The sequence below is a fragment of the Notothenia rossii genome, assembly GCF_949606895.1.
Source record: "Notothenia rossii genome assembly, chromosome: 4".
Classification (NCBI taxonomy): Eukaryota; Metazoa; Chordata; class Actinopteri; order Perciformes; family Nototheniidae; genus Notothenia; species Notothenia rossii.
Genome location: NC_136902.1, coordinates 69588020 through 69602762, shown reverse-complemented (window position 1 = coordinate 69602762; position 14743 = coordinate 69588020). Strand labels below are relative to the sequence as shown.

Genomic DNA, 14743 nt, shown 5'->3' with positions numbered 1-14743 from the left:
CAGAGATGGAGGTGCTGATGATTTCTGTGCCTGAAGAAAGCCGTAGCCAAAGCCCTCTGCCAGGGGAGTGTAGATTCTATGACAGCGACTTCCACAAGAGTGAGGTAACTAGCGCCCACACACGGGGCCGGGCAACTAAAACCTAATCATGTGGGCTCCTTAGGAGTTAAGAAGAATCGGTTAAGAGAATTAAAGATGATTCGGAGAGAGTTTTAGTGATCTTGCTTTCATTAGCCTATTCTGACCTGTTGATTTGGTGAATGGTAGATACATATTTGTCTTCAGCATTCAATCATTTTTTGTTTTATTTGGCAGTCGTCAAACATTTAATTTCATTGACAAGAATGTTGAATGGTTTGAAAAAATGTTTCCTTGCTAAAAATCACCTTTTTCTTGTTCTGTTCTCTAGTCTTTTGCTATGACAAAGGCAGTGTGTCTTAGTATATGGTAGCAGTGTCGATTTACCTGATATTTCCAACAGGCTTAATAAACTCAATAGATGGGAGATTTTAATAGATTAGAATTTGGAGGTTTATGGTTGAAGCTTGAAATGTGTGTAATGCCTGATAAATCAAGATGTTTTAAAACTATGAATGTGGAGAAACAACTCAGTTTAACAAAATCATATATCCTTGGATTTGTATGTGAAATATTGAGAGAATAAATATTTAAGACATGAAGACTGGCTGTTTTTTTCCTAAATGGATTAAGATAAGAATTGCTTCCTTATTTTTTCATTCTGGCAACATCTGTTGAATGTTCTTGAAATGTACAGTTGGTTGTTATTTTATGACTTGTTATAATAGGGAAGAGGAAACGGATTCGTCTTCACATTTAAAATATGAGATTAATATAACTATGCATCCTTTTCAAATGTTATCCAGTTAATTAAACAAATGTAATGTCATCGATTTACAAAATGTTCTGCAGTTTGAATATTAGTTACTGGTTCATTAAAGTCTTCCAGTTCAACTCATCAAGTGCCTAATATGATCATTACGGCCAAAATGAACTGAAAATACACATTGATGTGCATTTGAGCTGTGTTTATTTCCCTGTACGGCTTCTGAGAAACAGCCCTTCACTCTACGGTTGATAAAGCTTGTAATTGACAGTGAAAGTAGCACAGAGCATGAGCTTATGTATTGATAATGTGTAACACCAGTCAAATTGACCACCATAGCAAACATAGTCCAGGTATGGCTGTGTTGATTTGTGTTCACACTTCTCCCAGTCTCCCATATTACAATTTTTTTTTTTTTTGCAATTTAATGGAGAACACAGAAAGTCTTTTCCCCCTCTTTGAACCTCACAGTCTTGCTCTCTGTAAATACGTGCTTTGTCCTAAAAATAAATTGGTTTGATGTTTCCTCAAATTTTGTCTCTTTTTTAAATCAGGTTGGAGCATTTGTCTCATAGCAAACCGTTTTGTGTTCTCATTGTTGCGGTAATACTCCTGCCACTTTTACAAATTATGTTTGCACAGAAAAGCTCTCAATGGTTTAGATTTTTTCCCCACTATGATTTTCAGGTGTCCATATTGTTGGGGTAACACCAAACACGGTTGCTGTTAAGACTGTTGTGTGCTTTTCACACAAATGTTTTTGCTTTTATTCACACTAAGGAAATCATTTCACAGACATATTACAACTATCTTGAGTTTCTACAATGCCAGATTGATTTTTAATCCACTATGGAATCTGTTTACACAATGTCAACATGTAATGTTGTTAATTAAATGTTGCCTTGTTTCTCCACAGGTAATCCTGGTGCAGGTAAACCCAGGAGAGGCCTTCACTATTCGACGAGAGGATGGTCAGTTTCAGTGTATCACAGGTAAGAAAGATGTTCTATGTATATATAGATGTTCCTTGTAATCCTAGATTCAAATGCATTTCACCTAATAATCCACACATTAAGGATAAGTGGTTTACAACATTTGAAATATAATGGGTATAGTATGGACACATTATGATCTATTTTCATTAATGAACGTATTTTTGCAAGGAGAACAAATATTGTTTTGAATTGATATCTCCTTTGCAGAATACAGTTTGTTAAGCCTTGAAAAAACGAAACTAGTTTATATAACGACATTTAGTGTCAAGTTTAGGAGCATTATTCAGGTTCTAGCAGTACCTCGTGAAAATACAGACATACAGCATGTGCACAGGCTTATTGCATTTCTCAGTACCAGTAATTGTTGTAGCCTTTACTGCAAAAATGCTGCAGGATATACAGTATGTTCAGTGGGCAAAGCAGCACGGCTCCAGTGAGAGCAGACAACATATTGAATTGTTAGTTCCAGGGCATTGTGACCACAAGACAAATGCATCCTTGACTACACTCTTAACAGGGCCACAGAAAAGCTACAGGAAAATGTTGCTCATTTTCAATGCTTAGTCCTCTTCTTTTCCCCTGACATCTATTGGAACAAAGTGGAAAATAATAACTAAGGCGATATAGTTGCAGTGGACATCTCAGTGTTATAAAAAAATGCTTTCACTAAGGGATGAAGGAAAAATTGTGCAAATCACATAGAAAAAAACATTATGTTCAGAGCAATAAATGGTTCTATTGTGCATTACCTCAGACCATTAAGCGCATGTGTACAACCACAACAATAGGTTATTAACTACAAATAATCCAAGTTTTCATTTTGGCCATCTGTAGAAATGCACAGTTATACAAAGATATTCTGTAGAAAACATTTCCAAAGCATTAAGGCAGACACCTAAAGAAGAGAAGAGGTTTTAACTTTACATGTGTCCGGTTAATCAGCTTGATTTAAATCTATATTTTCCCCCTCTGAAATGTACTCACTTTTGAATGGCAAACAAATATAAAATAAAGCTTAGAATCTCTCTGCCTGTGTGAATGGATGATTACGATGGAGAGGCTTTTTAAAATTAAATTCTGACACCCCGAAAATTCATTTGGTGCTTGAGTCTGATCATCTTACCAAGTGTTAGGTTATAATAGGTGTAAGCATAATCTGGTTAGCAGAGCTAGATCTTTGCTTGACTCCCTTTTATTTCTAGCAAACACCTTTTATCCAGTTCTCTCAGCTTTGTTCAGTGTGTGCAGTTAAAAGGGAGGAGATTGGCCGGGATCCATTGACGTATTTTACAGGATTGACAACAGGAGACAGACAGTCATCATGTCTCACAGCTCCCAGGCAGCTCAATGACATAATAGCATTTTATGGTTCCAGCCAATATAGTGAACAGTACAGATGGAACAAATGTGTCATGCAACTGCATCGATATGTTTTAATGAAATTACATTTTCTTTAAGAGACGGGGACCTTGAAAAAAATGACACGTGACTTATACGCATAGAAACACAACACAAAGAGATAAGACAAAAGATTTGAATTAAAAAGAAAAGTATCCTAACTTGATGTAAAATACAGTAGATTTGAATAGACACACACATGCCTCCTTACCCAAAACATACCATTGTCTTTATACATCAGAAAAGTAACTGTGATGTTTAATTTAATTTGATTGATTTTATTACAACGCTTCCTGTAGTACCAAATATCCCACCCTGCATTAGTATCTTCCTGATTTGTCATACTCTTTTGCCCCCCCCTTCCAAAAAACCCCCCACATAATTTCCCCCCCCTTAGCTATTTTGCTGTATGTCGTTTGTCAAGCCGCTCTTCCTGTTTAATTTGAAAGATTTAAAAAAACGATCAGTGTGCCTGTATATTACCACAATGTAAACCAAGCATATGGTATGATTACAGTGCAGAGGAGTCAGGGCAGTAAGGCGGTGTTTGAGTGAGATGTGTTACACATTGTTATTTGTCCTCATGGCAGTCATTTCCTTATCCTTAATTGTTGGTGATTGCGCTGGCTTTGTGACAACAACAATGAAGTCTGGCTTCAACACGTTGCCGACATTGTGAAGACAGCTGGAGAAGTAGGAGGTAGAGCTGTGGGGCAGTAATTGTAAACGATTATGATAAAACGTAGTTGCCCGGGAAAACATAGATCTGAAAATGATTGGCTTTGTTTGTTATGCTCCACGGACATCCCTCTCTGCATATTGACATTTTATGTGAGCTCACTAAACATTTTTTTTCCCTTCAACTTGATGTAACAAAGAAAGATAAAGGATGCCTAATAACGGTTTGTGACGAAACAATGATTGCTACCCTTTGTGAAGACAGCAGGCAGGCTCTCGACATTTTAGCATATATGTAATGACCAATGTATTATCCAGTGCTTAGTGTCTCACTGTGGAAAGACACTGGTATGTCTTGTCTGTAGCCTTAAACTATGCCTTGTGACGTATATGAATGACAATAAGACAATTGGCCTCAGGCATTCAGGTTTTAGATGAGGATCCTTCACAGGCTTTAAGCCATCTTACAGTTTCCTCACGCAGGGGCTCTTCTCCCTGCTCCGGTCTGACTGAGCTCCCACACCAGCCCCCCCATTACGAGCTGAGTAAACCTTCCTAATAGGGAGCGAGCATACATAGTCTCTCCATCAGAGGAGAAACAAAGGGAGAGAGGTGCCACATAGATCAGTGAGACTGCTTCTAACTGGCCTGTCACAGGGTGCACTCATCTCTCAGTGACGTGAATAGAGGGATGACTCACTGCTTGCGGTGCAAGGAGGAAGAAAGAAGAGTGTGTGTGTTTGCGTGCAGCCATGTATGCACATTGGATGGTTTGGTTTGTTGTCCACAACAAAAAAGTATCCTTGTTCACTTAAGTGCTTGTTGTGCATATGCATGCTTTCACCTTTTACCCTAGTATGTACTGACAGGGACGGTGTGAGTCACAGTAACAAAGCCAGATCTGGTTTACACATATTTTCCAGGATATGCTACGTCTCACACCAATTTGTGTATTCAATTATGTATTTTTAGCAGCTGGATGTGTGTAATTTCTACGTGTAAGCGCATGACTGCCTGCTCAATATGAAAAGATAATCTTGTAAAATGCAGTTTATGGATGGCATTTTCTTTGGAGGGCGGGCCTTTAGCGAAGAAAGCTAGAGTAGCCATTTAGTTTCTCCTGCTAGCTCTCCTCATTGCCATGAGAGGAGATCTTTACGCGAGTGGACGTGCCCTTACGATCCCCTGCGCTCCCCGGGTTGTCTTTTCTCAGTGTCTGCCACTGTACATCTGAAGGCTGTATCACTGGCACAAAGCGATACTCCACCTGATAAGCTCTGTGAACGATGAGGCAAGTCAGCATCAGGACCATAGGGTTGATTAGATCCACTTCTTTATCTGACTTAGCCTGCTGGTGATTCACATCACTTTGGATGATTCAGTCTGTGGATGAAGGCTGAAAGCACCGTCTACTTCCACTCGGCTTATTGAGTCTGATAGAGATGTGCCTTATCCAGCAAAAGCCAAGAAAGCCTTCCTGGCATTACGACAGGGAGCTAAAGAGAGTGTGTCTGAAGGCTGGTATGTGCATGCATAAACCTGGCTCGCTTGTAGCCCTTTTTCCAGTGTCCTCTGAGAGATACTGGTTGGTCAGTAAGCCCATCTGCCTACTTGTCCCTTATCGCTGATGCCATAGCTGTGAAATACCTCATCTCATTCCTGATGGTGCTCGTCTATCAGTGGGACTTGAGGCTGTCATGTCGCCTGGCCCTGAAACTGAGCAGACAGGATGTGCACCATTGAGCATCTGACATTGTGCGGTGAAGAGGTGCAAATACACTAGTCTGCTTTGGAAATAGGTTTATCACAAGTTTCTCCTGAACATTCATAGTAATACACTTGGTTGTACACATAAAAAGTGACAAGAATATATGAAAAAGGCATCTAGAGTGAAGCTGAAACTCAGCTTACAATCACAACATGAGGTAAGTGGGAATGATGGTTGTTTGTTTCAGAAAGTAGCAGAAATATTTCCGCAGAGCCTGGCTTAATACAACATCAAAAAGGTGTGGCGGTTCCACGGATATACAACTGTCTGAAAACTGTTTTAATGGACTAAGGAAGTCATTTGGACAGTGCCAGATCAGTATTGGGAACCTCTTGGTCCCATTTCTCAACAAGCACATAAGAAAAATGTACATGATAGTGTTCTGCAATCCTCCGTAATGAAGAGTCTTTATTATTTTTGAAGACAAATACATCTAAGGTGCAAAATCATCCCCTGCTCCACAACGTATTAGTCACATTTTCTCTGGGATGAATAATAGGATCTGTAAATGCCTCGCATCTACTTTCAAGAGCCTTACGCTTAAAACAGATTTAGAGGTGACTATACACGAATTAAGCAAATTAAACAATTAAAAGCCAAATTCTTAGATTAAATCATGATAAAAGTTATTTTGCCACAAGGGACAAAAGATTCAGACATAAATGTGTCAGTTTTCAATAGGCATGTCCTTCCTTTTATCCATGCTAACTTTCATTAAGTCTGTTGACACGTGGTCTCTCCTCCTACATATTCCTCAACTTGCTACCCCTGAATTTATTCAAAGCCTTCCATGGAGGTCACATTGTGACTATTGAGTGGGCAACAAAGATATGTAACCATCGTGAAACAGTGGGCATGTGCTATGGCGCAGGTATTGAGTCGTTCACTCCATAATTTTTTTTCTACAGTGTAGTAAATTGAAGTCATGCTCATATCCATTCAGATGTGAATTCATAAGCCCACGTTGGGGTGGTTGCATGTTTCCTCACAGCCAGCGCTAACAGACAAAACTCATCACATATGGTTCACACAATCCGACCGCAAACATTAGACATATTAGCCACGGTAACACTTTATTTTTATACTCAGCGCCTCCCCCACCCAACTCCAAGTACATGCACACAAACATGTGCGTACCGACACGCACACAGGCGAGGTTCATTCACAGCTTCTGCAGCGAGGGGCTTGGAGAATGATTGAGCTAGTGACTCATTCTCCCATTGCTGCGTTGATGCAAAGGGGGAGGGAGGAAAGGTAAAGAGGATGCAAGAAGAAAAACATGTTTTTTCTTTTTCTTTTTAAAGACCCCTACCTCCCATTATCTTCTGAGTTTAGTCAGGGGTTAGATATCCGGACGAACGTGGCGATTCCGTGTCCACGGCCCTTTTTAGTTTACATTGAGTTGTCCACATTCCGTTTGTGAGTTTAGCTTCCTTGTTACAGGAGAAAGTGGTTTTGGAGTGGGATCCTCATATCCTTAACACAGCCAAATAAAAAAAATATCCGGATGTGGTTCCTTCTCTGGTTCTGGGTAAAAGCATCAGCAACAGGGTGATGTTATATATCAGACACAAACATGAAGGTTACTGATCCCTTCCCCTCCTGTAAACTTCATTCAGGCAATGTGCCTTGTAAGAGCCATGAAAATGCCAGAAATATAAGTTTACGAACTCCAAAAAAAAAGGCTATTTTTAGTAAATTGTTCCATTGTTCTGTGCAGATTCCTCCCTCCGGCTCCTGTTTGCAAACAGATCAACACAGAATGCCCTTTTCCTCTTTTTTCCCACCTGCTTCCCTTCTCTATGTGCCTGGATCTGGGATGGTTTTAGAGATAAATAGCATGTTGTGAAGAAATGGCCTTGCCAAGAATGAGCCTACGCAGCCAAGGCTTCCTAATCTTCTGATAAAATGTAACCTTATTACAAAATAACTACCCTCATAATTGATGGAAGATCTTTCCTGCCTGCAAAAAAGGATGTACCATTGCATGCACACATAGAAAACCATCTGCCAGTGTTTTCTCTAAGAATCAACGTTAGGGTTTCATCTTGCAATTAATACTTTTTTGTTTCATTGACAGTTCAGTGTTTAGCCTCTTTCCAATGCTTGGCTGTAATGATTAACCTCTGTCAGTTAGTCTGCCTCCCTTGCCTATCCTCTCTCCCTCTGCTTCTTATTTGTGGATGGAGACAATTTATTAGCTCTAATTAATAATCGGGCCCACTCCATCTTTATCGGCTCACAGTTCATCATGTTGCCATTGAGAGCTTATTGAGCGCTCCCATATGAAACCACTCTTTCTCTCCGATCGTTTTTTCTACCTGTCTCAGTCTTGTTTCTTTGCGTCTGTGTGCCATTCTTGATTTGAACGCCCTTCTTTTTGCTTCCATCTAGTTTGTGTGCTTTATTTGACTCTACATCTAATTGATGGTTAATTTGCACATCCGATTAAACTTGAAGGATCGCTTGGATTGTTACGCCTCCCAAGTCGGTTTTCAGTATGCCTTATTAGACCTGCGCAAAGTCCCACTTTGTTTGTTGTTATATCTATCTATCTATTTTTAGACAAAAGTGAGCAGGCGGGTGCTCCAATTGGTCTTACCACCCTGCGCCTCTGTGTATGTGTGTGTGCGCACATGCACCTGGCCTTAAATAGGTCTCCGCTTGGGCTCTTTTACCCAGATGGATCAATTATCCATCTCTGGCAGCTTCCCAGCACCAGTGGATCCTGGCTTTACCCGAGAGGCGTGGTGGTGAAGCCGGGTTATTGCATGTTGGACAGGTGATGGGTTTTCTCAAAGTGCCGAGCCTCTGTTTACACTGCCAGAACGGGTAGCTTGTTTGTGGCTATTCTTGGCCCAATGGCAGCCTGCCGTTTTGTTGAGGTAGGACTGATGTTTTTTCCCATGGCTGCTTCCTCTGGAAGGCTGGCACTCCACGGCCACGTCAGCATAACCAATGCTCTGGTTGACTCGGGGGGAGGGAAGGGGGATGTGGCCTTTTCTATCGGATCTCTGCCAGCCCTCGTGCGTCATTCTGATGTAAAAGAGTGGGTGTCCCCCCCCCCCCCCCACTCCACACACACACACACACACACACACACACACACACACACACACACACACACACACACACACACACACACACACACACACACACACACACACACACACACACACACACACACACACACACACACACACACACACACACACACTCCAACCTACCTCTCCTCTCCTTGTGTGTGGCTCCCTCACCCTAGGCTTTCTGCTGGTCGTCTCCTCCCTTCACTCTTGAAGTCAGTACACACATAGGGCGGATAAACAATGGCTTATTGAATGCTAATGTGTTTCATCAGATTTCCAGTCAGTCTGCATTGGCGGCACTAACTTAAATTGCCTCAATAAGTCATCACGCAGGTGCACGCCGGCACATGGCATATGCACATGCACAACATCATTTATTAGCCTTAAAAGTGAGTAGAGTTAACCGTACGACACTTTGAACTCCCACTCAAATGATATTGTAATCTGAACTCAATGAGGGCTGAGCCAGTGTGACTGCCTTCATCAGGCTGAGCGATCCCATGCTCCCTGAATTTAGGTTTTGTTCTGACTGAGGCAGTGAGTCACTTCTCCACCTATCAGTGTGTGGCTCAGTAGAGGGGCTTCAAAGCGTTCTGCCCTTTTGATACCAGAATAATAGCTCAATCTGCTATCTGTCTTTTCCAATGAAGTTTATGACAGGTAGACCAAGGCAACATATCTATTTTATTTTTAGATCTTTTAAACCAACAGAAAGTAATAAATGGTGAGGCTGCCTGTCTGGCAGTAGAGTGAAGAGAACAGTGGAAAGAAGTGCTTCTGTTCGGTTTGGGTGTTTGTTGGTCAGTATGTTTCTGGACAAATGGTTCAGTTCCTTCATGAAACCCTATTGGATGGTGTGACATTGGCCAAGAAAGAACCTGTCACAAACCCTTTACATGCATTATACACATTAAACCTGTTTTTTGTGATTCCATTTGTTTGTTATATTCATGAAAAGGGATAAATGCAATACAAAGAAATGCACAAAAATATCTAGAGGAATGTCTAAAAGCATGTATACTGCTTTTTTCAATGCCTGTCCCTAAGGGGCCTTTAACATTACAAATATAAAATATGTGCACAGCAGGGTAGGACTTTCCCGACGGCCATGGCCGTCGTAGCCCCTCGGTCTGGCCGTTATGCCCCACAAATAATTGTACGTCCTACGGCCACCATGGCCTGTGTGCCCCTCACAATGTTAAAATCTCGAAGTTGCTTTAAAAGCTTCAGAACAGTGTTTTCTGAACTGCATTATGCTGCGTTCACAACGGACGCGATGCGAATATTCTCATCGCTCTAACCGCCGGAGTTTCACCGCGGCTGTCAGCTATGTTTACTCCTGTCATTCAAACAGGACGCGCTGGAGAGGGGGCGGGGCTTATTTCAATACTGTTGTGGAAACCAACTACACAAAATGAACCTATTTTACAGTGATTTAATTGTAATACACGTTTCAAAAATAATGCTGAAGTAACTACATACTGATAGCGGTTAGTAAAAAACATGAATTAATGCTTTGCCAAGTCTGCAGACAAGAAGGCAAGCGAAAAACCTTTTAAAATGCGTGTTTTCTGAATGGATCAATCAGGCTAAACGTACCTGTAGCTGCTCCGTCCACACTCACAACAACGTCGAAGACAGAATTAAAGCAGCGATTGTATTCGCCATGACAGTTTTGAACTTTTGTCCAGTTTCTGACCAGAGCTGTGAGGAGTTGATTAAAGACACACACACACACACACACACACACACACACACACACACACACACACACACACACACACACACACACACACACACACACACACACACACACACACACACACACAATGCAGAGTTTGACCCTTTCTTCTGCTCTGAAATTGAATATTTGTTAGGCTACATATTAATATAATTTTTGATTTGATTTTGGAATTGTGAATGGGAGAAGGGAGAAGTAGTAGATGGAAAACATACCAAACACTAATTATTCAAAGTAAACTATTTTATATACGGTAATACTAGGGAGGCATAGGCCTATATGATGATTTAAAACAGTGATTTGTTTCCATTGTCATTTGTGTGTTTTTCTTATCAGAAAGGGAAGTTATTTATTTATAATCTCCAAATGTTTCCCTCAATGGCCTTTGTGCCCTGGCATTTGGCCTTTGCGCCCTGAAAAAATGTGTGACACCAAAGGCCAAATGGCCTTGCCCCTAAAATGACGAAATTCCAAGCCTGGTGCACAGGCTTAGTTTTATATTCAGTATATACAAACATATATTTATACAGACACACTTCATACAAAAGTAACCATAAATTAACTGCTCCTTACAAATACTAATAATGGACTGCATTACATTATAATGACGGCATTTCATCTCCATTGCTGATCAGCACTGTTAACACAATTCAAATTCGAAAAAACTACCATACCACAAATCTAGTGAGCAACTATGAAAGGGCAGCAGTGTAGTAAAATATGCTACTTACCTTGAAATGTATTGAAGGTTTTCTGGTTCGCACAACAAAAAGCACCTTTCACCTGCTGCACTTTTCATGAATAAATGCTATTATATGCTGAGTGCATGGCAGCATTAAAGTATGTAAGGAAAGCCAGGTTAGAATTTCAGTAGTGCATCACAACTGTACCAACAAAACCTATTCTCTTAATTGCAAGCCCACCCTGTTTCTGCATTTGGTTGTTGAGTGGCACAGTGATTGTACAGTTTATTAGGGTCACTTACTGTAGCTAAACTAATGCCATACAATCGCTCTATCAACTTGAGGTGTTTCTAATATTTAGTCTAAGGGTGGACTTAATATAAGTACAATCAAACCAAAATCACCTTAAACTTCAACCTCATAAAAAGACCAGTAAAAAAACAGTTTGAACCATAACTGAACTTTATTACCTTCATAAAGGTTCAGTAGGATTTATTGCAGGTCTGTTGTGTCGGACAATATTAGCTTTCACTAGGTTTGCTTAACAAACTGCCAACTGTCCATATATCATCAGTCCCTTGTTGTTTCTCTGAGAGGTGGAATCTGGACTTCAGCACCTGGGGAGGAGGGGCCAGAGGTTAGAAATGGGAGGTGTCAGTGTGTCATTACAAAGCCAGCCTCTGTAGTCGTGGGTCCAATATGGCTGCTCATTTAAAAGCGCCGTCTCGCTGCCTACTACACCAGCTTTGACAAAATGAAGGAAAACTCTTCCTCGAGCAGGCTGCCGGGAGGTCAGTGTGTGTTGCGGATCTTCTTTTGCTCCCCCGCATGACATCTGGTGTTGGGGCCACAGTGTTTATGTCTTAGGTTTGTAAGGGGAGAAATGTGCGAATGTGCAAACTTGGCGCCGTGGTCCCTCTCCCTTATTCTCTCCTCGGCATTCTGCTGAGCTGTCACTTCTCTGAGCTGAGCTAAGCCGCTGCACTTTTCCCTACAACACAACAACACAGCCACGCAGGAATCTTTGTTGTTCCTCAGCACTTTTATAAAGTGCTCTTCTTGTCTTGCCAGTTCTTTTTAAAAAATGCATTTCTGTGCCTTTTCCAACTCATCGTTTAGAAATGAATACAATAGGAAATGAAGGCTGGTTTTGAACTAAATGGATGGTTCTAGTCAAAATCAGCCATGTGTAATATGCAATAGCTTGCAAGATGGGAGTTATACTGTCCTGGGTTGCAGGTAAATAAAAGGTATTATCTATATGAGTGACTTAAAAAGGTTCTATAGCTCGCTGGCGTTGTTAGGAAGGGAAAAAAGAGTCTGATTTTATAAAAAAAAAAAAAGAGACTTGCATAATGTTGCGATTTTAATTTATCCTTTATTCAGTGGGACTTTATGAATACCTTTTAAGATTTAATGAAGATTTTAATATTATGTTATTGTGCGTTTGTAGGGTTGGGAACTGAAACTCTGTTCCAGATGAGAACCGATAAGAAAATGCAGGTACCCATACAAAATACACAATTCGGTTCTGCTTAACGGTTCCTAAATGCGGTAGACCCTGTATTCCAGTGGGTCCGTCTGCGCCGCGGTGACCCGGTGGAATACAGGGCGGACCTGGAGAATCACCAGAACGGCCGGTCGTCAGCGGGCCGTTGACGGCCGGCTCGGTACACTGACGGCCAGCACCGCCCTTAATAATGGCATCATGTAAGTTGCGCTGACAGGCGACAGAGGTCCACAGTTGCCCCGCAGCGAGGCTCCCCCGCCCTCCCCTATACAGTTCACGAGCTCAGTCACTTCATAACACCAAAGATGGATCGCGGTAAATGCTCTAAAGTGAGGCTCCACTACACTAAAAAAGAAAAAGACAAGGCACAGTGTAATGCCTGTTAATAGCTTGCCACAGGCATAGCTCAGTTAAAATAAAGCACAGCTATTGTGTAATACATTTGTATTGCATGTATATTTTTCATTTGTAAAATGTCAGTTAAAGCTTAAAAGAATAAAGATATTTTTGTTATCTAAACGTTTGACCTCTTTCTTTTACAATTTTGGAATCGAAACGGGGAATCGATAAGAACCGGAATCGATAAGCAGAACCGGAATCGGAATCGATACATTTCAAACGATACCCATCACTATGCGTTTGTGTGTTGTGTGAGATAATTTGTTGGCATAAACAATTTGGTTTGATATGAAAACAGCTTTTGCTGTGGGTCCAGGCTAAAGCTTGTATGACTCGGGTCAGACTACAAATGTATACCTTGTTCCCTGCTCTAATATTTGCAGCATATTAACCTTAAATGAAACTGCCGTTTGCCCTGAGGGAAGCTGATCTCACCCTTTTTTCTTTCTTCGCAGGTCCTGCTCAGGTTCCCATGATGTCTCCAAATGGTTCAGTGCCTCCAATCTATGTGCCTCCTGGATACGTTTCACAGGTTTTCATTCTAAACTATTTCCAGCGCAATGTGTGCCGATTGGCATCTTGTGGAACTCGGAGCAGCTTCATGATATCTTCTCCCTGTGTGTTTCCTCTCAGATCATAGAAGAAAACGGAGTGCGGCGGGTTCTGGTCTTACCCCAGCAACCAGAGTTCCACCCAGGGGGCCACTCCCCCCTCCACCACCCTCCACCTCCACCCCATGCCCACCTGCCTGCCTCATCCCACACCCTGCCATGATGCCCCCGCCGCCCCACCTGTACACGGGCATGGGAGGGGGGGTGGGCGACATGAGCTCTCAGTACATCTCCAGTACCATCCAGCTCATATCTACTCAGAGCAGGGTGAGTTGGAGCCCGCTGTATTGTTTTATTGTTGATGAATGTTTTGGTTTAATTATATTTATTTGTCCCATCACTTCATTTGCACAGTGGAGTTATGGAATCAAGGCTTTATTTACTATCTCAGTTTCTTAATCTAAGTGTTTACCTCAGTGTGCCTTATTATAAACCCCTTTCCCAACACAATAAGTGCATTGATACAATATTTTGAAACACAGGAAAATCTGCTAAAACCTGGCGAGGAGTATGCATTTCTGTTTACCGGTAGTTAACTGTAGAAACTATTTGGTTGGTACCAATTTTTTTATATCTGTTACTTTCATATCCAATCATATCCATTTCACTTTAAACTGTCAAACCAGAGTTTGTGATTGTTTGTGGAAAAGACTAAACCAAGACGGTTTTGATTTTTTAAAATTGTTTCTCATGAGTTCTGTTTTGTTTACTGTGATCAGCGAGGCAAAATTGCCACTGTCTGACTGGAGTCTGGTGTCTCCATATTAATTAGTTTTGTATGTAAATGAATTGTCCAAATGCCTATTGTTCTTATTCATTAAATATTATCTTCAACTCACATCACTTAGAAATGTAGCATGTCCACCCTTGTGTCAGTCGGAGCTCGAACGGGTATATTTGACTCTGACCGCTGCAGTGTCATTCCTTCCGGAAATGAATTCTGTTTGTAACCTTTCCCACTGAAGCTACTGTTAGAAGGGTGTTATTTTGTCAAACGGGAAAAGGGGGATTTGGTAACCTGCGAGGTTTG

The 14743-nt window shown here is 41.3% G+C and overlaps 1 protein-coding gene across 1 annotated transcript in view; it reads left to right on the top strand.

Moving 5' to 3' along the window:
• Window positions 1–14743, top strand: part of fndc3a (fibronectin type III domain containing 3A) — a 50552-nt gene that overhangs the window by 13040 nt on the left and 22769 nt on the right. Inside the window, 5 exon segments of the mRNA XM_079673816.1 lie at window positions 1761–1836; window positions 13558–13634; window positions 13736–13853; window positions 13856–13942; window positions 13945–13980. Coding sequence (XP_079529942.1) covers window positions 1761–1836; window positions 13558–13634; window positions 13736–13853; window positions 13856–13942; window positions 13945–13980 — 394 coding nt within the window.